At 44.0% G+C, this 26,110-nt stretch overlaps 1 protein-coding gene and 1 long non-coding RNA gene across 6 annotated transcripts in view; one reads left to right on the top strand and one right to left on the bottom strand.

Moving 5' to 3' along the window:
• Positions 1-26,110, bottom strand: part of PPP2R5A (protein phosphatase 2 regulatory subunit B'alpha) — a 174,683-nt gene that overhangs the window by 99,283 nt on the left and 49,290 nt on the right. Inside the window, exons 1-2 of one of the 5 annotated variants that reach the window (XM_042855107.2) lie at positions 9,724-10,576; positions 6,120-6,228 (exon numbers count right to left, since the gene is read on the bottom strand). The exons of 1 other annotated variant lie outside the window; for it this stretch is intronic. In XM_042855107.2, coding sequence (XP_042711041.2) covers positions 6,120-6,228; positions 9,724-9,915 — 301 coding nt within the window. In that variant the 5' untranslated portion in view covers positions 9,916-10,576. Of the gene's footprint in view, positions 1-6,119; positions 6,229-9,723; positions 10,602-26,110 lie in introns of those variants that run through there. 3 more of the 5 variants (XM_042855108.2, XM_005306320.5, XM_065590651.1) reach the window with 3 other exon arrangements.
• Positions 10,598-26,110, top strand: part of LOC122174167 (uncharacterized) — a 70,400-nt gene continuing 54,887 nt past the window's right edge. The window contains exon 1 of the long non-coding RNA XR_010600219.1: positions 10,598-10,767. This is a non-coding gene — a long non-coding RNA (uncharacterized LOC122174167). The remainder of the gene's footprint in view (positions 10,768-26,110) is intronic.

Raw genomic sequence — 26,110 nt, forward strand, 5'->3', positions numbered from 1 at the left:
AAGTATTAATACCATTGCACACGGAACTAGTAAGACCTCATTTGGCATACTGTGTACAATTCTGGCCATCCATGTTCAAAAATGATTAATTCCAACTGAAACAGGTGCAGAGAAGGGCTCAAAGGACGATCAGGGGAATGGAACGCCTGTCTTATGAGAGGAGACTAAAAGAGGTTGGTTTGTTTAGCCTAGCAAAATGGAGTGAGAGGAGATCTGATTGCACTCCATAAATCTATCAGGGGGCAAATACCATGGAGGAAGAAGAGCTTTTTTGCTGGCACAAAAACAAATAGATATGAACTGGTCATGAATAAATTTAGGTTGGAAATCAGAAGGTTTCTAACAAGAAAGTAAGGCTCTGGAACAGCCTCCCAATAGGACCTGTGGGATAAACCTTAAATTTGTCAAGCTCTAAAGGCAATTATAGCGGGGTTGTATGACAGGTTGCCTAAGGTGGTAGAGCGCAGGGCTCAGCAGCCTGGGAGGGAGAGGGGGAGGGGGAAGGGGGTCTCCTCTGGTTCATGTCTTATGTCCTAAAATCTCATGATTGAGGACTTCAGCCAGCCACCTGTAGAGATCAGGAAGGGAATTTTTCACCAATAATGTATTTTGGATTGGGGGATTTTTTGGTCTCCTTCCTTTGAAGGATTGGAGATGGCCATGGCCAGAGATGAGACACTGGATGGGGTAGAACGGTGCTCTGAAGTGGTATTGAGAATTTTCTCAGGTGCTTGGCTAGCTGACTCTTGCTCACATGCTCAGGGTCTAACTAACTGCCATATGTGAGGCTTGGATGGAATCTTCTCCTGTGCCAGACTGGCAGGGACCTTGGGGAAGGGTGGAGGAGGGGGTGCCTTCCTCTGCAGTGTGAGAAACAGGTCACTTGTTAGGATCTGGGTATATCGCAAATAATCAATTCTCTGTCATCGCAGAGGCCTTGGGCACTGGTGCACCATAGTCCTTTCTATTCTCTACCTGTGGCACATAACAGTTTAGTTTCCTCCAAGTTAGTTCCAAGTGGGCTTGGTGGCTGGATGGTGTTAGTGGCCTAATATACAAGAGGTCAGACTAGATTGTCTGGTAGACCCTTCTAGCCTTAAACTCTATGACTCTAACTATACCTCATTCTTAGAAACAGCTGAACTGTTTCTGTTGAAACTTAGGCTATGTCAACACTACATAGATAAGTTGACCTATGTTAGGTCGACTTACAGCCACCGCATTAATTACCGCAGTAGCTGATGTCCACACTACTATCCTGTCGGTGGTGCATGTCCTCACCAGGAGTACTTCCACGGACTGAAGAAGGGAAGTGGGGGGGGATTGAGAGACAACCCTCTCAGCTCAGCACAGCTCCCCACTGGGAGCCCACCTGCCTCCCTGAGTTCCTCATCTCTGCACTCCCAGCTGGGAATGGGGGGTGAGACGGGGCATGCACAGCAGGGCTCCCCAGGCAGCAGCCTGGCTTGGAGCAGAGACTGGGCAGCAGCCAGGAGCCAGCTTTCTTGTCAATTTCACAGCTGCAGCAGAAACTTGAAATTGATAAGAACAGCAGCCAATGTAAGGAACACAGTGTCTACACTGCAGCGCCCTAACTACACCGACACAAGCCCTACACCTCTCGCTAAGGTGGTTTTATGATGTTGGCATAGCAGGGGAGTTACATCGGCGCTGGTGGGAAGAGCATGTCAGTGTGTACACCTCCACTATTTTGTTGACAAAAGCTGACTTTTATCAACAAAATTGTGTAGTGCAGAAAAGGCCTAAAAAATTTAACCGGAGGCATGGTTCAAAAAGTTTTCCATACTTGGCATGGAAAACTTCAATCCAAACAGTTATAGCAAAGTTATAAGCAACTGAAAACTAGAACCTTGTAAAGGAAAGTGTTACACAAACTCTACCATAGACAGTCCTGCTTGATCTGCATATAGTAAGTCAAAAGGTAATCCACTAGCAATATCCTTAAGACAGATAAACTTCCCTGAACATGAAAGCAGCAAAACTGAAGGGAAAGCAATACCCCAAATACACAATCAGTGACAAATATATCATTAATTTGCCTATGAAAAATAAGCTGCTGGGTTCAGTCCAATTCCTAGCAGTTTTTTCCCCACACCACCACACAGAAAACTGGCATTATTTAATATTTATTGTCCCAATAAGGCAATGGCTCCACCCTCTCCTTCAAGTCCCTTTTCAAAATTCACTTCCTTCCATCAGGCCTGCAACCTTAGCATTACCTGCCAGTCAAGATAACAGTGTCAAGATTACATGGACATGAAAGAGGAGCTACATCATCCTCCAATGGCTATTAGGCCCTTTCAAGTCCAGGTTACAAGAATATTGGTGAGGAATCTTGAAAAGTTGCTGTGCATCCTATACCTGTTGTGGATAAATAAAAATAGTCTCCCAAGGGCTGTTAATATGGCACTGTTCAAAAGCACAGAATTCACTTAAAAATTTATTAGAGTTCCACATATCCTTCTCAGAGTGATGTAATGTTCTTTTGATCAGATAAATGTAGCATGTCTCGAGCAATAAATATTACATGTAGCTTTCTTGATTGGACAGCTAAATTACTTTAAACCCAGCACCTGTAAACCCAATATCTGACTAAACTATAAAGCAATGAATATGGAAAGAAATCTGATACTAAGTTGGCACATAGAAGATGCGAAAGATTTAAATAGAAAAGTTCTTCATGTGAAGACTGTCAATAGGCTCTATATTTAGGAATTACACTTTATGGAAGTATATTCTAAAACTAAAAAATCCAAGTCTAAGGACAAGAAAGGTTACTTCTTGTAAGAATTAGAGCCCAGATGTTCCACTAATAATAGTTCCTTAATTTGGAAGAAATTCAGTTGCTCAGTTTTTTTTGTACAGCACTTCATACCAATCCAAAAAAAGAATTCTGCATCCAGTGCTAAAGAACTGTTCTTGGTTCTCTTTCAAAATTATGAATTTCTTGCTAGACTGAAGAGCAATTTTTGCTATATCTGTGTGTATTGTAAATATATTTGTAACATTTATATAAAAAACCTCACAGATCCTCTACTCAATTAAGAGTTTACTCCCCTCAAAGGGAATCTTATCCACCATACTAGTAGCTGTAGGAGATCTTGATAAAAGATATAAAATAGAGAAATAATAGGGTGAGCAAGGGTGAATCCTCAGGAATGTAAGTAAACAATTCACCAAACCTATGAAAGAGATACTGTACAGACATTTCCTTAATGTATAATGGACAGACATTTTTATTAGGTTGACATTACAGTGGACCAGGCCAGTGTTTTTGATGGATGCTTTCTTTGGAGAAGCACAAGAAAGCACAACATTAAAAAGAAACTCAAAAACCTGAGACAGGCTCACTAGCCCTTTAAGGAGAGTTGGGCTCAGCCTTACCTGTGATGGATCAGTTATCCCTCACACATACCCAACTGATTCTAATTAGATGTGGATCAGATGGCTTGGTTAAGTTATCAGACCCAGCTAGAAAGCATCAATTGATGTCCATAAAAGGCTGGGAGACCTCAACTGGGGAGGTTGTCTCCTGTGATTGGCCCTGGAGGGAGAGGATGACAAGAGAAGGAGATTCCTACAGCAAACACTGGAGAAGGCCAAAGCCCAGGCCAATAGCCTGAGGTAGACTGTGAATAAGAATCCAGCCTGTGGAGAACCAGATTGGGGAAGGACTCCAGGAACAAAGCCCAGAGGGTCAATGGCTCAGGTAGGAGCTGGACCTTCAAGGATAGCCTGGAGGGTCAGAACTCAATCAAAAAAAGTAGGATGGAAGACCCTGCTATGTTATGTGTCCGTTAGTACTATTGTTTTAAGTTTGTTTTTCCTGGCCTTGACTGATGATGCTGAGACAGATGATGAGCCACAATGGGGTGCTGTGGAGGCTGACCCTACTACGCAACTTTTACAGCTATCTTTTTGAATAGAACTATTTGTTACTCTGTAATCCATTGTGTTGCAGATATCCAAAACATAAATTTAAGGTTCAGTCTGATCTTGATGGGTTTAAGATGTGTACAAGTTCAACTTTAATATAAGTTTTACATATTTACATTTTTGTAATGTAGCCATTAAAGCTTAGCTGAGATGTAGCATCTGGTTTTCAATGAAGTCCAAACTACCTCCCTGGAGGGTTGAGGAGTAAATACTATTGTTGCTAATTTTTAGATCCCATATCTGGATGTTCAAGTTTTTATACTGGAAAAATCTTATTAAAGTCTCTAATTACAGGATTCTCTTTCCCCACTGTCATCATCCCTAGCACAGAGACCCTATTGCCTTTCCCAAGTCTGACAGCTGATGGATTCTTTGACCTGCTTCCAATTCTTCCACTCTAACAGCCAATCCGTTTTCCACCAGGAGCCAGCTTCATTTGGAAACAAATTTAAGTAAACAAAACGTATTTGATTTTACTATTTGAATATTGTCCTTTTGTTTCTATCATGCAGGGTTTGAAAACTTTTTTTCTAGATTTATAGTTTAAGATTACAGAAAGCCATCAAGAAATTCTTATTCCTTATAAATACAGTACAAAGGAGAGTGTTATATAGGAAATATGTACATCTACTTTACTGCCTGTACTTAATCTTAAATAATTTTGCTCTCCAGAAGCAATGAGTTGCTTGCTTTGCAAAAAAGCTTGTCTCACTGCTTCTGATGTCTGTTTTTTTTTTTAAATCAGTAAAAAAAGATTTCTTGTTTCAATTCATAAACAAGCTAATACACTACTTTCAAAACTGTTAAAGATTTTGATGTAAAATTACAATAATGCTTTCTAAAGTGAAGTTTAAGAATTCCATGATTGTATATGTTGCTAAACTGCAGTGTGTGTGTTAGATATTTTATCAAATACATGTATTGTTAAACATGTATTATGTAAATACATACAAGTGTTTAACCCTAACACAGAGATACTTAGTTTTGAATGTTGGTGTTACCCAACATTGTATTTTAGAATTCAAGTACATAATAAAAATTCCTCGTTTGTCTAAAGTTTCACAAAATCAACGTGAAAAGGAACAGGAAGACTGTTTTAAGGTACTTTTTTTTTTTTTTAAGTCTGCCCCAGTTTTAATTTTTAAAGCCTTACCCAGGAACAGTTAGTTTCTTCAGATTTTTAAGTAATATCACAAAGTGGATTCTGCCTGCATCATGTATGTACAAGGAAAACAGACAATTTGACTGAAGGAGAGCATAATTCTATTTTTTTTTTTAATACACCCTGCCACTAGTAAGGCCTTGTTGACCTCTTGTCCAAAATGAAAAAAATGTGTTTATTCCAACACACACAATCACAACCTGAAAAAACATCCAGAATGAAACCATATTCATAAAAAAAAAAAAAATCAAGTTAACAGCTGTTTCACATAGGATGTCTTAGTTATACCAGTAACTAGCAGACACCCCCACCCAGACACATGGACTCAGTGGTAAGGCTGTACCCAACCCTGACCCAGCACAAGGCCTGGGCCTGCCCCAGAAACACCCTGGGGCCCTGCCCCTCTGCTCCAGGTGAAAGTGGTTGGGGCTCAGTGGACGGGTCTGGGTGTGGGGAGCTTAGCAGGGAGGGGTCTGGGGCTTGATGGGGTGGGGATCTGGGTGCAGCTAACTGGGGGTCAGTATCATGGGGGTCTGGATGTGGGGGCTCAGGGTAGTGCAGGGGGTAGGGCTAGTCAGGGTGGAGGTTTGAGTGCAGGGAGCTCAGTGGGGTTGGTCTGGGTTCAGGGATGGGGCTCCGGAGGCAGGGGTTGAGGTTCAATGGGGTGGAGTTTGGGTATGGGGTGGGGGGGAGGTCTGGGTGTACAGGGTGAGGCTTGGCAGGGGTGACTGGGTATGGGAGGTCCAGATGCATGAGGGTCGGGTGAGCAACTCCCCATACGGTGACCCCTCCCCCCACAGCTGAGGAGCAATGGGGACAGGAAGCAGGGGAGGATGCTGAGCTTCTGGGAGGTGGGGTGGGGGTGTCTGATACAGCTCTAGCCACTCCTTGCAGGGGAAGAGGAAGTCCCGTCCTCTCCTGCCTCCAACCCAGCCGAGACTAGCACCTGATCCCGGTAAGAGCCACTGGCTGGGGCATCCCCAGCGCTGCGGTGATTTACCTCTTTGCAGGCTGGTCCGGCGATATACCCACACTGCGAGGGAGTGGTGTGTGACTGCTCTTGCAGCTTCCCTGTCAGTCTCTTTTTTTGGGAGGGTGAGGGGGGGCGCCTGGGAAGCAAAGAAATCTGCAGGAGACATGCATTCTGCACATGCGCAGTGGCGCAGAATTCCCCCAGGAGTAAATATAACAAATGTTTACAGGTTTTCAAACAGTACTACTTATATCCTTGTGGAAATGTATGAGACAATTTTTGATTAGGAGGTTCACATTCCAGTCACCCACCAACATTTCCTAGATTAGTTCCTTTTTAAAATATTTTACCCAAACAAACATTTATAAAAATGATAGCCTGATTATTTTTGGTGCATCTCTCCTGCCAGGAAAGGAGTATGAGCATTCTAGACCAGTCTGACACAAACTTACAGGTTGTTTTGGAATTTTTATTATGTTTGCATTTTCTGTAAAATGATGGAGTAGTTGTGACTAAACTAAGTTAACTATATATTAGGTATAATAAAAGTGACAGTTGACTACTAAACTCTATTTACCGAATGCTTCCTCCTAACACAAGCAGGCTTTAACTTTTCTTTAAAAACAAGAGCTGTCTGGGAAAACAAAAAAAATTAACCTAATTTCAGAAGTGTGCGCTTAATGCCCCTAGGCAACCAACAACGTCGTTTTTCTTTTTTATCCCCTTCCATGGGCCACTGCCTTCTGCTTTATGCAATGACCCAGGATGTACTACAGTCGTAGCATCACACCTACCACAGAACTCTGTTTGGAACTGGTCTTAGAGTGAGGTCACACTATCTTCTGAGGGGGGAAAATGCATGACTGGGAATAAAAGTTCATGTGTTTTTGGAGGCCAAGCCTATCTGGGGGGCAAGTGTGCTGTTACTAGTACAGTGTATGCTTCAGGAGAATCACATGGAGCAGGAGCCAGCAATCTGCAGTTTAGACCGATTTCCTAAGAAATGGGGGGAAAATATGCAAGTTTTAAGTTACTAGTGTGCCACCTGCCTCTCAGATTGGTTATTTGGGGCACTTCGCATAGATCAATAGTTTGCAGTTTTGAAAAATAGTTTAATGACAGGGTCTCTTTAAAAAAACCTACATTGTGGTCAATTATGTTTTGAAGCAGGTGAGATTAATTTTAATCCACAGGAGTACCTATAAACTGGGAGCACAAATAAATACAGACAAACAATTTCATACCCTTAATTTAGGTCCCTTCAACCCCAATCATAGAGCTCTTTGCAGGTGTTTGCCCATACAGATTCAGTTTACAGGTTTAAAGTTTTATAGACTTCTAAACCCCTCAATTCTGGCACTTTACAGGGACTGAGATGGTTAAGTGACCTAAACTGCAAGTACACCTCTACCTCGATATAACGCTGTCCTCGGGAGCCAAAAAATCTTACCACATTATAGGTGAAACTGTGTTATATTGAACTAGCTTTGATCCACCGAGTGCGCAGCCCCCCCCCCGGAGCACTGCTTTACCATGTTATATCTGGATTTGTGTTATATTGGGTAGCGTTATATCGAGGTAGAAGTGTATAAGTAATTGTGGAGACAAAACTGCACACACAAAATTGAAAGCCTCACTAAACTGATTAATGCCAACTCTTCAAAGCGCCCCAATTCAACAGAGATTTTAAGCATGTATGTAGTTCCATAGACTTCAATGGGACCACACATGCAAGAAGTTAAGTATGTGCTTGAGTCTTTGCAGGATGAGGGCCTAAGATTAGTGTAAAAAGTCACCATATTGCTGAAAGTCACCCATACGGGATCTCTAATGCAAGGGCTCTGGTATCAGCTATTGAGAGTTTTTAAATATGGTTTACTAGAGCTATAAAAATAAGAACCCATTTTAACAAAATGTATCAAGTATTGACTATTAAAGCACAATGGAGTTTAGACTTGTGAACTGTAGGAACTTAGTTCATGTTTCAAACAATTTTTCCAGGTTTGTTTTTTTACTATCTTTCCTGAAAATTATACTAGTTTGCAAAAATTGCATAAGATAGCAAATAGGAAAAAAAAGTCACTGATCTGTCAAAGGAATACTCAACTGTTTGAACATATTTTCCCCCTCCTGTTGTTTTACGAGCTGTAATGACTATAACAGATGTGGGGGGGAAAATCCCCCACTCTGTTTATTTGCATTTAGCAGCACTTAGATAGTTTGTTTCACTGTTTCCCCTACACAGTCAGTCACTTTCCTCTAAGTGGGTCTGTTAAAAACATTTCTCTCATTATGTTTTCTTAAAATATACAACTGTGACTGCAAAAAAATTAAATAGGGAGATTCAGGGAAAATCTAGTAACTGTAACTACTTTGAAACTTTTAAGTTAACTATGTTATACTGAACCTTGCAGCAAATCTAATCCTGATAATGGTGGGATTTTTCACAAGGGCTTTTTATAGTCTGCTTACAAGACAAGTGTGATGCACTTTTGAAGCTATCAATAAGCTGCATAACCTTTAAAGTAATACAACTCATCTTTATGTCTAAGGTTCTTTTAAATTTTGTCAAACACGGTCCTAATCACAAATTTGTATTCATCATCTAATCACCATTTTTGTATTATTGTGGCTTTAAAGACCATGCACAACTTTCATTTTATATTTAAAATATGTGCAAGACTATGGAGATTTAGGTTCATTTTAGGCAGAGTCTGTCCCGCAATAGCCTCATGAGACTAATTTCCCTGTAACATTTAAATGTGGTCAAGGACAAAAGAGAATGTACAAAAATACAAATACTTTGTAATTTGGCCAATTTAATGTTGGTGAACTAAGATCTTTAGATGCTGGCAGCACTATGTGAGACTGTACCAGAGGGAGAAAAGCTTTTAATGGTAATTTGTGAAGAATTAAACTGAAACAAGAGAAACAGTTTACTCAAAATCCTCTAACACTGGTGGGAAGGAGCAATTAGGTCAAAACAAGTGACACAGACCTAGAACACATTTTCTCTGGATAAATTAGAATACTATACCACAAGTACAGTGTTTGCCAGTGTAAAATACACCTCACGGGAAGAGGAAACTCCACTCATGCCAAGATTTTTAAAACAGTCAGTTTCCTCCCCCCCCCCCCCCCCCAACTTGCAGTCAGGAAAGGAGGATTTGGAATTTCACTAACCTGCTGGGTCAAAAACAAGCATTTAATCCCAATTACTCAGAAAAGGGGTTGTAATCTTGAAGCACTAGCTGAGTTAATCCTTCAACAGGCAGCAAATTGTAACAGAGCTATTGGACGTTTGTTTACATAAGACGAATATGGACCCCCGGCGAGACACGCTTTGGATCTGAAAGTATTCGTGGGAGGGTTACATCTCCTAATAGTCACTACTTGGACAATACAGGGAGAAAAGCGAAAGGAGAACGGTCAAGGGGGACTAAAGGGGCCAGCAGAAGGGGAGCTCGGGGCTTGGAGACCCAGGAAAGGAAAAAGAGGGAAGACAAGCCTGAGCTGGGGACTGGAGCGGGGAGAAGCCCAGAGCTCGGAATTGGAAAGGTGGTTAGTAGCTCAGCAGTGGGCGACTCAGTGCAGCACCTGTAGCCCAGGGCTGGGGAGTGTCGGGCCATACCTTTAAGCTGGGGCAGAGGCGAGAGCTCCACCTGGCTGCTCTGACTCCGGAACTGCGAAGAGCCCTGCGAGCGCTTCTGCCTCTGAGCCTTGCGCACCGATTTCCGCGTGAAGCCATCCACCTTCTCCGAGGCAGAGATGGCCGCCGACATGGCTGGGCGGTGAAGAGGGGGGCGCCGCTCCCCAGAAGCATATATCAAAGCGGTGGGGAAGAGGAGCGGGAAAAGGAGCCAAGATCCCCCCCAAACGGAGGGGATCCCGACGGCGAGCGGCCCGCTTTTCCCCCCGCTCCTCCGAGCGGCCCAATCCCGGCCGGGCTCGCTGTCGGAGCCTACTTTATCCAAGCGCTGGGAGACTCCTCAGTCCGAGCCGCGGCGTTCCCAAGCTCCTGCTTCGCTCGTAACTTCCTCCCTGCGGAGCCGGCTCCCGAAACTTTCCCTGGCGGAGCCGCGGGGCGGGCACGGCCGCCACACGCTAAACTTTCCGGCGGACGGGACGGGAGCGATCCGCGCGGCTCACGCTCTCCCCGCAGCGAGCGCCACCCGAGCCGCCAGAGATAGCGCGAGAGCTGGGTTCGCCTATGCCCTCCTCTCCTCAGCCGGGCTCTCCTGTGCCAGTGCGCGCGGAGCTCGCTGTCATGGGCCGAGCTCGCCTGAGAGGCACGTTCCCCCTGCCCGCCCCTCAGCCACCGCCGGGAGCCCCCCGCGCTTCCGCTGTCATCGTGCTCCCACGCGGCCCGGGCAGCTCAGACCGCGCTTTCCCGAGTATCTCCGTGTCCCCCGGGGCCGCGGCAGCACCGGCCCGGTCGCGCCGTGAAGCCCCCCAAAGCCGGCAGGCTAGAGCGTCCGCTGAACTTGCCAGAGGTGGGAGGGGAAAGAGGCGGGGCATAGGTTGGCGGGGAGGTGGTTGGGATGGCCGTTGCTGCATGCGCGTGAATGATTGACGGGAGAAGAGCAACCAATGAAAAGACCGAGATGGCGGTGGGGGAGCCGACGCCGCACGACCTCCGGCCCTAGTGATTGACAACAGGGTTGGCCAACAGAAGGTAGGAAAGTGGGCGGGATGTCTTGTGGTGAGCCGGAGAGTGATAGGAACTGAGTAATGAGGCGGGGTGGGCGGGAGCCAATCCAGAGTGGGGAACTATTCGAAGGCGAGACTTTGTGTTTGTATGGATCGGTCCCTCTTGGCGAGGCGAGTCTGTCAAACTTGTCAGGCAGGGCGGGAGGCGGAGGAGGCTGCTCTCCTCAGGGAGCGGTGAGGCGGCGGAGCGTCGCTCCCCTCTGTGGCAGACAGCGCCGTGCGCCCGGGTGTCAGGCACCTGCCCCGCTCACGCGCTCCCTCGTGCCAGCTGCAGGGATCGTGCCCAGCGTATCAGATGCCTCAGGTTGGATCTGTGCCAAGTACCTCTCGGGGGTGTGCTTAGCAGTGCACGTCGCTCAGTGCTGAGCGAGGCAGAGCTAATGGCTGCGGTATGTTGTGAGGTGTCACAAACAGCAGTGCACGCGGAGATTTCTGTCAGTGAACTCGCTGGGACTGAAATAAACACGTCATTTATCATCCTAAAAGGAATCCAAGGTCTCCAGCATCAACTGCAGGGGCTGCTCATACACTGAGTGGCCACCAAGAGTGTACATGCTTAGGTATGGTAGAAGGGAAGAATTGACCTGTGTGTATGTTACTGTTGTCCTCCACTAGCCCCATATCCGATGTTTTCAGGTGTTTCTCAGTTCTCTCTACTACCAGTAACTGGGCTAGCGGAGCTACTCCGGTAGCTCACTATTCTTGTACTGTACTTTTTTTAATTTATCCCTACATAATGACTGTGACTTTAGTTGATGACTGCGGTGATTTAGGCAGTGTGAGTTATTAGTTTGTATTACAGTAGTCCTTAGAGACCCTAACTGAGGTGGAGCCCCATGATGTTAGTTGCAGTTCACGCATGCTTGACACTGCAAAGTTCTCAGCAGCACTTTAGTCTGAGGCCTGGTCCACACTAACCCCCCACTTCGAACTAAGGTACACAAATTCATTCGAAGTACCTTAGTTCGAACTTATCGCGGGTCCAGACGCAGCAGGCAGGCTCCCCCGTCGATGCCGCATACTCCTCTCGCCGAGCTGGAGTACTGGTGTCGACGGCGAGCACATCCGGGATCGATTTATAGCGTCTAGACAAGACGCGATAAATCGATCCCAGAAGATCGGTTGCTTACCGCCGGACCGGGAGGTAAGTGTAGACCTACCCTGAGTGCAGCAAAGCACATAAGCTTTTCTGGGCCAAAGTGCTCAGCATCTTGCAGGCTTGAGCCCACATGTAGTAAGAGACTATGCCTGGCCTGAAGAGCTTACAATATATAGATAAGACAGACAAAGGATGGGAGAAAGGAAGCATTATTCTCCTTTTACAGGTGGAGGAGAACTGAGGATAAGAGATTAAGTGACTTGCCCAATGTCACACAGGAAGTCAGTGACAAGCTAGAAACTGAATCCCCGTCATGTCTTAATCACAAAATCTACACTCCTCTCAAAAAGTAGAAATCCTGTGTAATTCACTTTCTAGGAGTTGAACTTGGGCTTCCTAGGTGAAAAACAGCAATCCTAACTGCTAGACTACATGGAAAGTGTGTGTGTGTACAGTATACACCCACATTAAAATTTGATTCCACTCCTCCCCATACACACATTGCCCCATTTTTTGAGACATAAACTTTTGGTATCTTAGCTCATCGTCATGTAAATACAGATGATGGACTGGCTATATGTGCATATGTTTTTCTTATTTTTTACAGTTTCGGCTCTGATTCAGCAAAGAACTTAAGTATCTGCTTAACTTTAAGCATGTGCTGAAGTGCCAGTGATTTCAATGGGACTTACATACTTAATGTGTGACGTGTTTAAGTGCTTTGCTGAGTTGTTTCATTGTTTTCATACATATACAATCCATAACAGCAAAACACAGATTAGGTGATAGATAGGCTTACACAATTTTGGCATGCATCTAAATTTACCATGTTCCAGACATACTGTTGTTGCCTTTTATACATTACCAGATTTTATTATATCACATCTATTTCCTTATAAACTCCAAGAAAGGACTCAAAGCAAAAAAAAAAGCCTTTAACTCAAAAAAATCCTACCCACATTTCCCCCCACTGACATATATTGTGTCAGTGTCATTCCTTCTTCCTTGTTACTTAAAATGCATTCAGGAATTCATTTCCATACCCCCATCATGTGTTTTTGTTTTGTTTTGCTTTCTTTTAGTGATCTTTATGCATCCCGTATTATGTTCAGAAAAAAATGTATATTTGTCCAGCCTCGCTGGTGCTATAAATCAATCTTTCCTAAAGGAAGGGGAGCATAAGCTCCTTCTGTTCATTAAGTAAATTCCATGCAGTGTTTTTTTCAGCATTTTAACAAAATCCACTTCCTAAACAAAGTGGCAATGTTTAGCTGCTCATTCCCCTAAATGGCTAATAGGAGATCCTGTTCATGTCTATTAAAGCAAATTCTGGCACCTTTTATCTAGTAGGCCCAAATTTCAATGTATAGAACACAACACCTTATTCCAGGAGATCATAGGCCAGACTATGTTCCCTTCATTGGTATCGGAGGGCATGTTCCTCTATTCACACATACTCTCCAATAGCTGTCATTTCCTCCCACACTCATTTTTAGAAAGTGACACTAATTAATGCATCCTATGCACTGTTTTATAGGAACTTATTCTTCCCTGATGTCTAGCTGCCTGTTCCCAGTGCAAAACCGTCGATCTTCGTTGTAAAGTCAAGATCTATGGGTGAAAAGTATTATATAAATGCTAAGTGCTAAGTTAAATATAAAAACTTTTCTGAGCATTCAACTTCCTTCCCACGGTTTTCCTTAAAGTTAGTAATCTTATTTGGACTGCCAAATTCAAAATAAATAAAATAAAAGTCCACCGCTTGAAGTAGCTGAGAAAATGCAAGGAAATGGTTGAGGCTGCTAAAATTGGGAGACCTATCATTAAGTGGAAGTTGTATTCTGAAGTAATGAAATTAAATCTCTTCAGAAGTCTTGTGTGAGGAACCCACACTGCTACTGAAAATATTTCAGCTAAATATTTTCGCTTACCTTCATACCTCACCTCTAAAAGAAATATCATTAACAGCCGAGCCAACCCAAGAGAAAAGGAACAATTTACAACAGTTCATTCTGTCAAAAAGTGAGACCTATTTGTTAGTTGGGTTTATTTAACATAATTTTCCTATTTTGGAAAAGATGACAAGACAGCTTCATTGACAAGTTCCTAGAAGACTAAAGTGAAAAGAAAATGTTTGGATCTAGGTTCTGCTTTAAGATAGATTCTACTTACAGCATTTGGGAATGGTGCTCCATTGAGGGGGAAGGGAAATTACTTTCTGCTCAAGATTTTAAATATTTAAAGGGACACTACGAACATGATTTTTAATTAACTAATTTAAAAAATCCAATTTTTGCTAGAACTTCCTTTGAATAGTATGTCCTGAATTTAAAAAAAAATAATTAAAAAAAAATCTGAAAGGGTTTTTTTTTGTTCCCCTGTTGATGTTTTTAAAGAGAAAATTACTAAGGGTTTGATGCTACAAACGGTTACACAAATAGCTTTACAGATGTGAGTGGTTCCATTGAAGTCAGTGGGACTACTTGTATGAATCAGGCTACTCGTGCATACATGTTTAGAGAACTGGGCTACATGAGGGAAACAAACTGACAATACACAAAAATACTGATTCAGCAAAGGTTTATGCATGTGCTTAATTTTACTCACATGAGTAGCCCCATTCTAATGAAGGGATTGTACCCTTAATTCTCAAAGTCAGTCCCAGAGTCAGTCACTCTGGGAAGAAGCCGTTCTGCCATGCTTAGTAGTAGTCCATCTGACTCCATAAGAGATGCAAAGCATCCCATTGGGGGCATAAGTTTACAGCTAACCTTTCCAAGTCACTTAAATGTCTTTGCCAGAATGACATTCCCTTAGCAAAATTCTGAAGAGCAGGAGTATGTATATAATGAGACAAAATCATCAACAGGTTTGTTTATTTTATTCAGATTTAACAAATGGTATTTCTGTTAATTGAAATTTGAAAGTAAATAAATAGGACACATTTCTATTGCCATTTCCTAAATGTTTATGTTTGTAGCAAACCAGCCCTTCATAAATACCAACAAGTGCTATCCTTTACAAATTTGTTGTTTTCCATGATAGAGTGGAACACAGAGAGTAGAAAATAAAAAGGAACTATTTCTGTTTGGAAATGTTTGCCTTTTAACTGAAGATTTAGAAACTAGTCCTTTAAGAAATATTTCCTAATGCACTACCAAGGGAGTAAATCTATCAATGAGCAGCTAGCCCTGGAACCCACCAGGGGAGAGGCAGTTCTTGATTTAGTTATAAGTGGAGCACAAGATCTGGTCCAAGAGGTGAATATAGCTGGACTGCTTGGTAATAGTGACCATAATATAATTAAATTGAATGTCCCTGTGGCGGAGAAAACACCACAGCAGCATTTAATTTCAGAAAGGGGAACTACACAAAAATGAGGGGGTTAGTTCAACAGAAATTAAAGGATAAAGTGCCAAAAGTGAAATCCTGAAAGCTGCATGGACACTTTTTAAAGACACCATAATAGAGGCTCAATTAAATGTATACCCCAAATTAAAAAACATAGTAAGAGAACAAAAAAAGTGTCACTGTGGCTAAACAGCTAAGTAAAAGAAGCAGTGAGAGACAAAAAGGCATCCTTTAAAAAGTGGAAGTTAAATCCTAGTGAGGAAAATAGAAAGGAGCATAAAGTCTGGCAAATGAAGTGTAAAAATATAATTAGGAAGGCCAAAAAAAATTTGAGGAACAGCTAGCCAAAGATTAAAAAAGTAATAGCAAAAAAATGTTTAACTACATCACAAGCAAGAAGCCTGCTAAACAACCAGTGGGGCCACTGGACAATCAAGATGCTAAAGGAGCACTCAAGGATGATAAAGCCATTGAGGAGAAACTAAATGAATTCTTTGCATCGGTCTTCACGGCTGAGGATGTGAGGAAGATTCCCAAACCTCAGCCATTCTTTTTAGGTGACATATCTGAGGAACTGCTTCAGATTGAGGTGTCATTAGAAGAGGTTTTGGAACAAATTGATAAACTAAACAGTAATGAATCACCAGGACCAGATGGTATTCACCCAAGAGTTCTGAAGGAACTCAAATGTGAAATTGCAGAACGACTAACTATAGTTTGTAACCTATCATTTAAATCAGTTTCTGTACCAAATGACTGGAGGATAGTTAATATGACACCAATTTTTAAAAAGGATTCCAGAGGTGATTCCGGCAATTACAGTCCAGTAAGCCTGATTTCAGTACTGGACAAACTGGTTGAAACTAAAGAACAAAATTGTCAGACACATAGTTGAACATAATTTATTGGGGAAGAGTCAACGTGGTTTTTGTAAAGGGAAATAATGCCTCCCCAATCTACTAGAATTCTTCGAGGGACTCAACAAGCATGTGGATAAGGGGGATCCAGTGGATATAGTGTACTTGGATTTTCAGAAAGCCTTTGACAAGGTCCCTCACCAAAGACTCTTAAGCAAAGTGAACTGTCATGGGGTAAGAGGGAAAGTCTTCTCATGGATTGGTATCTGGTTAAAGGGTAGGAATAAATGGTCAGTTTTCAGAATGAAGAGAGGTAAATAGTGGTGTCCTGCAGGGGTCTGTACTGGGGCCAATCCTATTCAGCATATTCTTAAATTATCTGGAAAAAGGGGTAAACAGTGAGGTGGCAAAATTTGCAGATAATACAAAACTACTCAAGATAATTAAAGTCCCAGACAGACCTGACACCCCAATCACTAAGCACAGAGCATTCAGCAAGCTCTCTTAATCCTTCCCGGTGAACACATGAGCCACAGTTTGTGTTTCAGTCTGTAAATTGTTTTTTTGTTTTGCAGGCTTTACTGAACACAATTCATGTGACTTTGCTATTTATGGAGGAGTAAATATTGCCCGGGGTCTGTTTAAAAAGGCCAATGACCTGGATTTTTTTCCATTTGAATTATCTCCATGAGTCAGACATATTTAACCACTATTTTTTTTCCCTTGTTGCTGCAGACTGCAGTCATTTTTAACATCTTGGAACAATACTAACTAAAAAGATCAACATCCAAGGGGAAAGAAAGCCTCATATTGTAAATGGCTAATTAGACCCTTTCTATTCTGGAAGCAATTAAATCTAATCCTGAATCACCAATGAATGTATCTATGTAGTATGAATTTTACCTCTAAATATAACCCACTCACAGCTTTCACAATGTCCCTGTAATTTAGGTTTGTTAGGTAAAAAAGCAAGTCCTCACTCACCTCTCCAGCACCCGAGTTCGTGCGGAGTTGGTATGGGGCTCACAATCTGTCAGAGACCAGACACCAATTCGTTGATCAACGGGCTCACACTATCCTTAGCTTGAAAAGCTTCAGAGTAAGTGTGGCAAGTTTATTAGGGGTGAGCATCAATATTTATACACAGAAGTAAACAAAGTGATTAACAGATCATAATGGTCATGTATAATCAATCAAGATTCTACAGGATAAAACAGGTTAAAATGTAAATTCAAAAAGAGATAAGGGGAGATGGCTACTTAAGGGGAGGGGGGGTGTCATGAGTAGTTCGCAGGTCAGAGCTTTGATTAAAAGTTCAGACAGAGACATCAAGTCTGGGTTAAGTTTAAGCTCATCAAAAGTTCAGACTCAACATTCCTCCATTTGTAGCTTTGGGATAACTATTTACCAAAAGCTACACCCCATTTTAAGGAGCCAAGGGCCGCTTGGCAATTTCAGCCTGGGCCAACTCGAAGAGAGTAAGGCCCTTGGCTGAAGTAGGAAAAGAATAAACTGACCCACATGAGTCTATGAGGGAGAGGACACACTGAATACAGCAACACAGTATTATGGCCCCAACAATACCCACCAAGAGTTTTTTTTAACCCACCCAAATCCAGGCAGCCAATTCCATAAGGCTCCTCACCAATCATAAGGTGGCTGGCCAGAGGAGTAGTTCTTAGCCATTTCCCTTAGATGTTTGGTACGTTGAAAAGTGTCAGAGTAGGTGTCATTTACAAAAACACAGCATTCTTCATTTATGAGGGCGCAAGTTCCTCCCTGGGCTGCTAACATTATGTCTAAAGCCATTCGGTTTTGCAAAGCTAACTGGCGCAGCTGGGACATTTCCCCGGCCTGATTCTCAAATAGGGTCGCAGTTTCATTGGTTAAAGATTCTAGTAGTCCCTGTAGACGGATGACACCACCCCTCAAGCTAATGAGACCAGCCCACCACTGCCACGACAAACCATCACGGATATTAATATCTCTGAAGGTTTCACGGATGTTACGAACGTGGGGAAAATGAGGGGGAGTGAGGGAGATGCGAGAAGGCGGTGTTAGCCACGCTAAATAACATGACCCTGCCCAATCAGGGGAGAGAAAGTAATAAGCTTTGGGCCCGCACACCCAGTATGTTCCATACAATGAGTTTCGGGTATTCCATTTCTCAAAGTAGGAGGTAACCCACCACCCGTTGGACCACTGTTCCCCTGGTAACGCAGAGGGGTCGTTGTGCGAACTGCAGAGGCACAATTTGGTAGTGGTGTTTTCAAAGGGCAGTGTAGTACTGCTTGAGCAGTTGTAGAAGGCAATCGTATGTCCCTTAGCAATTAGTTGGACACCCTCGTGATCTGAGCAGGGCTTCTTAAAAGCTGGCTCTGAAGGCCTGCCCACCCATGAAAAAGTTGGATCGGGGTGAGGGATCCACATATGGGATAAGTGGGATGCGCAAGGCTTGAAGCCAAGATTTTTACTAAAGGCGGTGCCATTAAATACATGTTGCATTTACTTGTTCCCACAAAAGTTGACCCCTTTTCTTTAACAAAACACAGTGATCCTGTCTCATTGGTTACCCTGAGATATCTGTTAATTGGCACTCCTGTTTTGTCCCATGTAAGATTGTGTTGGACTGGATCTTTTACTCTAGCCGGTGGCATCCAAGTCATATTAGCAGTGGTCAGGGGAATGGGTGTGAAGGGGAGTCCCTGTTCTGCATTTACTGGAAATTGAGTACATACCCAGCAATTACTTCTATTTCCTAAAATACGAGTTTTAACCTCGTGGGAATATCTAATAAAAGCATTATCTTCATAAGCAGAAAATAAACTAAAAAGGCATAATAAAAAACATACAGTTGTCAGAATAAAAGGTCCTCTCATTTTTTCCGAGTCAACTTAAGTCTGATGTCTGAAAGAGGTAAGCTGGTCCACTGGTCGGAGGCAGTGTCCTCAGTGGTGGCAAGAGCTGCTGGTCCGTCACTGTGGTCCACTACGGCTGGCTTGACGTGGGAGTGGTGGATCCAGAATTTGCGTCATTCCAGGAACACTGCAGTCTGGGTTGTTAAAAGAATCTGGTGGGTTCCAGTAAACCTCGGCTGGAGGGTGTCGCCACGAACGAACTTTTTGGCCCAGACGAAGTCCCCTGGTTGGAACGGGTGGATCTGTTCTTCCAGCGGCACGGTCTGGGAAAACTGCGAGGCTTTCCAAAGGGTACGGAGGCGAGCCTGTAGGGAGAGAAACTGGCACGCGGTCATATGATCCCCTCCCAATAGTGAAACATCAGCACGTGGTAGCGTCCCGCCTTTGAAAGGGGGGTGTCCATAGAGCAGTTCAAAGGGGGATAATCCCAATACACGGGTTGGGCGAGTATGAAGGTGAAACAGGACCAAGGGAAGTACCTGAGGCCACTTTAATCCTGTTTCCTGACAGTATTTAGCCAATGTAAACTTAAGCTCCCTATTCATACGCTCAACTTTCCCGCTAGACTGAGGGTGGTAGGGTGTATGAAAGGAGTGTGAAATGCCCAGTCCTTGTTCTAAACGGCCAAGGACATGACCAGTAAAGTGAGGTCCGCGATCTGAGTCAAGCACGAGAGGGATGCCAAAACGGGGTACAATGTCTCTAAGGAGAATCTTCGCCACTGTGGCAGCAGTACAATTAGCAGTAGGAAAAGCTTCGACCCAGGAAGTCAGAGGGCAAACCAAAACAAGGAGGTGCTTTTTCCCAAAAGCCTTTGGCATATCTGCAAAGTCAATTTGAAGATGTTGAAATGGAGCAGCAGGCGGAGGTCTTCCACCCTTAATTTTGTTAAGAGGCGGAGCAGGTCCATTACGCTGACATGTGCTGCATGCTTTCACTATTGACAGGCAGTAGGGTTGAATGCCTGGAGCATACCAAAAGCGAGCGATGGTGTCCACAAGGGCGTGCGTGCCGTAGTAACCCCCCTTATCATGGTGCCAGCGAACTGCCACGGGGTATGTGGAGCGAGGGAGGCAGGCTCGGCCATCCGGCATAAGCCAGGTCCCTTTGACCAGAGTGGCTCCGAGGCTCTCCCACGACTGTAGTTCAGCAGCGGGTACTGGTACAGGGTGCGGTGGAGTAAAGGAGGAGGCTGCAATAGCCAACGTGGGCATGGCTAAGGGTAAGACGGCAGCCGTCTTGGCGGAGGCGTCAGCCAGGGAATTCCCACGGGTGACGGGGCTATCATCTTTAGAATGGTCCCGGCAGTGAATTACAGACAGGACCAAGGGTTCTTGGAGGGCGTCCAAAAGCTTGTGGATGAGAGGGGGGGTGCTGAATGAGTTTACCGGCAGCTGTCTGGAAACCTCGAAACTTCCAGAGGTGGATGTGACAATGCACAACTCCAAAAGCATACTTGCTATCAGTAAAAATGGTAACGGTCTTACCAGCGGCCAACTGGCAAGCTCGGGCCAGGGCATAGAGTTCGGCGGCTTGGGCTCCCCAGTTGCCTGGCAGTGAGGCAGCCTCTTGAATGTCCCATTCAGAGGTGACTGCATAACCGGTGAAACGCTTGCCATCAACATAGAAGGAGCTTCCGTCCGAGAAGAGGATGCAATCAGGGTTGTCCAGTGGCACGTCAAACAGGTTGTCCCTTATCTGTAAGATGCTATAAACTACTTCCACACAGTCGTGCTGATCCTGGAGGACTGGCAGGTCAGGAAGCAAGGTAGCTGGATTAAGGGGCCCACACCTTTCAAAAATTAGGTTAGTGTCTTCTAAGAGTTCGGCCTCTAGCTGTTGCTGACGATGGGCCGAAAAGACTTGGGTTGTGCCCCTACGCAGAAGGGCTGACAAGGCATGAGAGGTCCAAACCGTGGTAAAATGACCCAGGGTCAGGCTCTTTGCCTTTGTGATCAGCAGGGCAGCTGCTGCCAGAGTCCGGGTGCAGGATGGGGTTCCCTGAGCGACAGGGTCGATCTGCTGAGAGTAAAAAGCAAGCGGGAAATGGTGGGGCCCGCTCAGCTGGGTAAGGACGCCACTAGCAATTCCGCCCCTCTCGTGGACAAAAAGGTGAAAGGGTTTGCTGTAATTGGGGGGGCGGAGAGACATGGAGGAGGCCACACTGTCCTTGAGTAACTGAAAGGCTTGGATTGTGTCCGGGGACCACTGCAAAGGGTCAGGAGCAAGGTTAGCAGTGAGTCGGTGGAGCGGTTTGCTTAACTCCCCACAGGACGGTAACCAGGGGCGACAGAAGCCAATTAATCCTAAGAAACCTCGAAGTTGTTTCTTGGTGTTTGGCAGAGGGCAGTTTTGGATAGTCTTTATGCGGACTGGGTCCATTTGTCTTCCCTCTGGGGTTAACAGGAAGCCCAGATATCGGACCTTCTGTGAGACCCACTGAATCTTGTTAGGGTCTACCTTGTGGCCTCTGGTGTGTAGGTATAATAAAAGTGCCTTACCATCGATGCGGAGGGCAGCTTCTTCGCGGTTACCTAATAGGATGTCATCTACGTATAGGACTAACGTGGATCCCTGCGGACTGGTGAAGCCTTCCAAGTTGTGGCGGAGGCATTGGCTGAAAATCGTGGGGCTGTCTCTGTAGCCTTGAGGAAGTCGTTGCCAGACATAACTTTGTCCCTCCCAGGTGAAACCAAAGAGATACTGAGAGTCTGGGTGCACAGGAATGCTGAAAAAGGCTGATTTTAAGTCAATAACAGTGAACCACTCAGCATCCCAGGGGATTTGGCTGATGATAGTAGCTGGATCAGGAACTACTGCATGAAGAGGGACCACACACTGATTAACAACCCGTAGATCCTGTACAAAGTGCCAACGAATAGGGTCTCTGTCCTTTTTAGGAGGCTTTTTGACAGGCAGTATAGGGGTGTTACAGGGAGTGCGCTGAGGGCGGACTAGCTTTTGTGCAATGAATCCCTCGATAATGGGGCGGATGCCCTCCCGGGCTTCCAACGACAGGGGGTATTGAGGGACTGAAGGGGGGGTTAAGGAGGGCTTCACTTGAATCTGTACTGGCTCTGCTGAAAGGAGCAGGCCAACATCAGTGTCAGAAATTCCCCAGAGGGTTAAAGGCAAGTCAGTGAGGTCAGGGGAGAGAGAGGGGGGGGTTTCCCAATTACCCTGAGTTGGGGCCGAATCTCCTAACACTGTCATCAATAATCCTACCCCTTCAGGAGTGCAGGTTAAAGTAGCCTCAAGCTTACAGAGTAAATCCCGGCCCATCAAAGGGATCGGACAAGCTGGGGGAAAAAGAAAACGGTGAGAAAAACATTTATCAGCATAAATAACATTTAGAGGCAAAGTGAGTCCCAGAGACTGTGGGTTGCCCTCCACCCCAGTTGCAGTTTTAACCTCAGAGGATAGCCAGGGAGAGGGGGCATGATTTAAAAGAGAGAAAGTAGCTCCAGTATCAATGAGGAAGGAGACAGGCAGTCCCTGGACTGAAAGGGTTAGACGAGGCTCTTTGCTGGGAGGGGAGAAAGTGAGGAAGGAGCCGGCTAAAGATATTAAGGAAATAAGACCATCACATTGTTTGCCTTCGCCCCCGGGGTACCGTCATTGAGGAGGCTGAGTTTGCTGCAGCTGCTGCTGTTGCCCGTAGTTGATCCAGGCCTGGGGAACGGGCTGAGCTGGTGGTGCAGGGGTGTATTCGTCCCTGGTGTAAGTATCTGCGGATGCGACTGGACCCTCTGGGCGTCCCCAGGGGAGGGGTATGCAACCTGCTGCATCTGCTTGATCTTTTGCCTAGTAATTACTCCTCCCGAGGTGTGCCCTTCCATTTCCCCCTTATCCCTCTGCAGAGATTCCGATCTGGAGTCCTGCAGATTCCCCTCTGCGCCCTGGAGAGAGTCCCCCTACGGAGGAATAGGGGCAGGTGCAGTGGGGACCAACTGACGAGTCAAAACACGCCGTGGTTTACACCCTTCATCGAAATAACATGGAGGGGGTTCACTCTCGGGAGAATACCTGACTGCCATAATTTTTAAAGATTTCCACAGCTCTGCTGCTGTGTCCCAACAAAACCAGTAACATAACTGTCCCGGATGGTCTTTTTCGATCTGGCTCCTTACTCCTCTTAAGGCAGCCTGTTCGAAAGAGCCATACGAAGGCCACCTCATCTCCGGGTTGGCCAATACCGCGGTATACCCAGTCCAATTCCTTACACACAGTGTGTACAACTTCCTCCTAGACATTCCTGTCTGTACTGGGAGTTTCCCTTCGTTCCATAACTTATTTACAATCCCCAACGGACTCTCAAGAGGCACGCTAGTCCCTTGACCCATGGTGTCTGACAGGAGCCCTCCAACTGGCGTTTACCCTGCTGTCCAGTACACGACCCCTCAATATTGAATTGGCTGGGAGAAATCTCCCGTGGCGCCTGCCAATTCGTATATGAGTGGTCTGACCACTGGACAGAGGCACCGCACCAGAAGGAAATCCCGGACGAGCCCCCAAATTGTTAGGTAAAAAAGCAAGTCCTCACTCACCTCTCCAGCACCCGAGTTCGTGCGGAGTTGGTATGGGGCTCACAATCTGTCAGAGACCAGACACCAATTCGTTGATCAACGGGCTCACACTATCCTTAGCTTGAAAAGCTTCAGAGTAAGTGTGGCAAGTTTATTAGGGGTGAGCATCAATATTTATACACAGAAGTAAACAAAGTGATTAACAGATCATAATGGTCATGTATAATCAATCAAGATTCTACAGGATAAAACAGGTTAAAATGTAAATTCAAAAAGAGATAAGGGGAGATGGCTACTTAAGGGGAGGGGGGGTGTCATGAGTAGTTCGCAGGTCAGAGCTTTGATTAAAAGTTCAGACAGAGACATCAAGTCTGGGTTAAGTTTAAGCTCATCAAAAGTTCAGACTCAACAGGTTCATAATTCTGGTTTTGTTATTTATTATTATTTTTACAAACCCTAATATTTATAGAAACGTTTTAATGAATTAAAAAGTAATTACATTTAAACAGATGCTTTGAGGGGACAGAGACTTAAACATTCTCCTTGCCGTGCTTGTAATCTGAACAACAGTAGTGCGTTAATGCATAAGAATTTGAGCGTGAAACTGCCTAGAAAATATACCAGTCTAGTTTCACTGTCCAGAATGAGTGATGTGAAAGCAAATAGGGAGCATAAGTGGAGGGAATATTTAGCACATCTTTATGTATTCTTAAAAGATGTGCCCATCACATTTGTGGAGTAAATAACATTCTTAAAACTATAAAGTTAGTTGATCAAAGTCAAACTAAATATAATAGATTAAAACCTGAAAATTATGCTGTAAACATACTTCTCTATCACCACGTATGCAAAAGCCTGAGAGAAGGTGATGTTTGTGTCCTGAAGGACAACAGCTCTGTGCTCTGTCAGACCAACAAGGAAATTAATTCCAGAGTCAAGGGCCTTCTTTCACTGAAAGAAACATAACCCTAAGTGTTCAAATCGAAAGCCTGTCTATGCACAAGTTATAGTGATAGAGCTTATATGGAGGTAAGTAAACCAGTGTAACCACACCAATTGAAAGATCTCACTGCTGCATGTACACTATTTTAAGCTACTTCATCTTGGAAGCCTTGTATCCACAAGGCACAGCATTGTGTTAAAAGATTGTTTAGATATCTGTTCATAAATTAAGAGCTGCAGAGTTGGTTGAAACAAAGGAATATATTCTGCTTTTTGCTTGAGTTGGTTAATTTTTTCAAAAATGAAATTTCAGCACAAATCAGAAACAAAAATCTTTGCAACATTTATCATCCCCAGTTTTCTACAGCAGCTCTACTTTTGATTTGTAAGCAACTTCTATTGATATCAGTAGCAATATGTGGCCCAAAGGTTATAAATTATGGCCCAATCTTAGCTTTAAGAAAGTTTTTGCAAAATTGGGGCCTATATTTATATGCTCTAAAGCCCCAAATGTGCAAGCTAATCTGTGTTTGAGACTCCATGCAGGCATAATACTCCACCCATAAGGATCAACTTGAAAGGTTTTAGGGGGTCTGCCTAAAGATCTTAGAGTCAAATGAATGATCAGAATGTAGGGTAGTATGTAAGTAGTCTAGCTTCTGTACCAATATATATCCTCTCTTTGGCATTCAAGTGACAGGATATAATTAAACAAATTAAGAATATACTTTCAATGGATTCTTCATTGTTGCTGTGCTGCTGATAAATCAGAAGAAGATTTTGTTAGAACTGTATAGGACTTATTGTCTAATAATCCATTTTTAGTGGTAGACAGCTTATCTTTAACCAATATTTCTTTTTTCTTAATTACTAAATTCACACATTGTATTCATGTGGGACGGACAACACTGACTTGAGTTAGTGCAGACACTGGGGAATGAGCATGCTATGCAAGTTTCCCCATACACAGCTCTGCCACTATTCCTCAGTTCTCCAAGACAAAACCAAAGAACAATGGCAGAACTATGCCTGGAGAAGCTTTCTTTTCCATTCCTCAGTATCTCCTTAACAGAGGCAGCCAGTTAGAGTTGTTGAGAAAAATATTCTACACCACTAATGAAAATGATGAAATGCATGTTTTTACTGTATCAGACAAAACAAATTTATTTTCCCCATTTTCCCCCCTAAATCAGAGGGTTTTTCACATGTCCCTCCTAGTTAGAATTTTTCCATACTTTTCACCCCTTTTGAGGCTTCATAGCTCATCAGTGGGCTGTTCCACACTTATGATGATAGTTTGCCCTCAGTCAGAATTGTTACTGCAAAATCTTCAACTGCCAGCAGCCATCAGTGCCACCTGCAGTCTCCATTAATGTTATTTAAAGAAGTGTTGTTTTATCTCATTTGTGGACTAACACATGTTTTTTAATTCTAATTTATATTCCTAGTCAAGGGTTTGCACGTTCTCACTGAGAGAATTTTTCAAAATTAAATTAAGTGAAGCCTTCATTGGCATTTAGTTGATTGTAACAGATTGCAATGACCCTATACATACTACTCCTTTCTCCCTCTTCCTAGTGGAGCTGCTAACTTTCAATAAGAGGCCACAGGGAAG

This window comes from Chrysemys picta, chromosome 3 (assembly GCF_011386835.1).
Source record: "Chrysemys picta bellii isolate R12L10 chromosome 3, ASM1138683v2, whole genome shotgun sequence".
NCBI classification, from domain to species: Eukaryota; Metazoa; Chordata; order Testudines; family Emydidae; genus Chrysemys; species Chrysemys picta.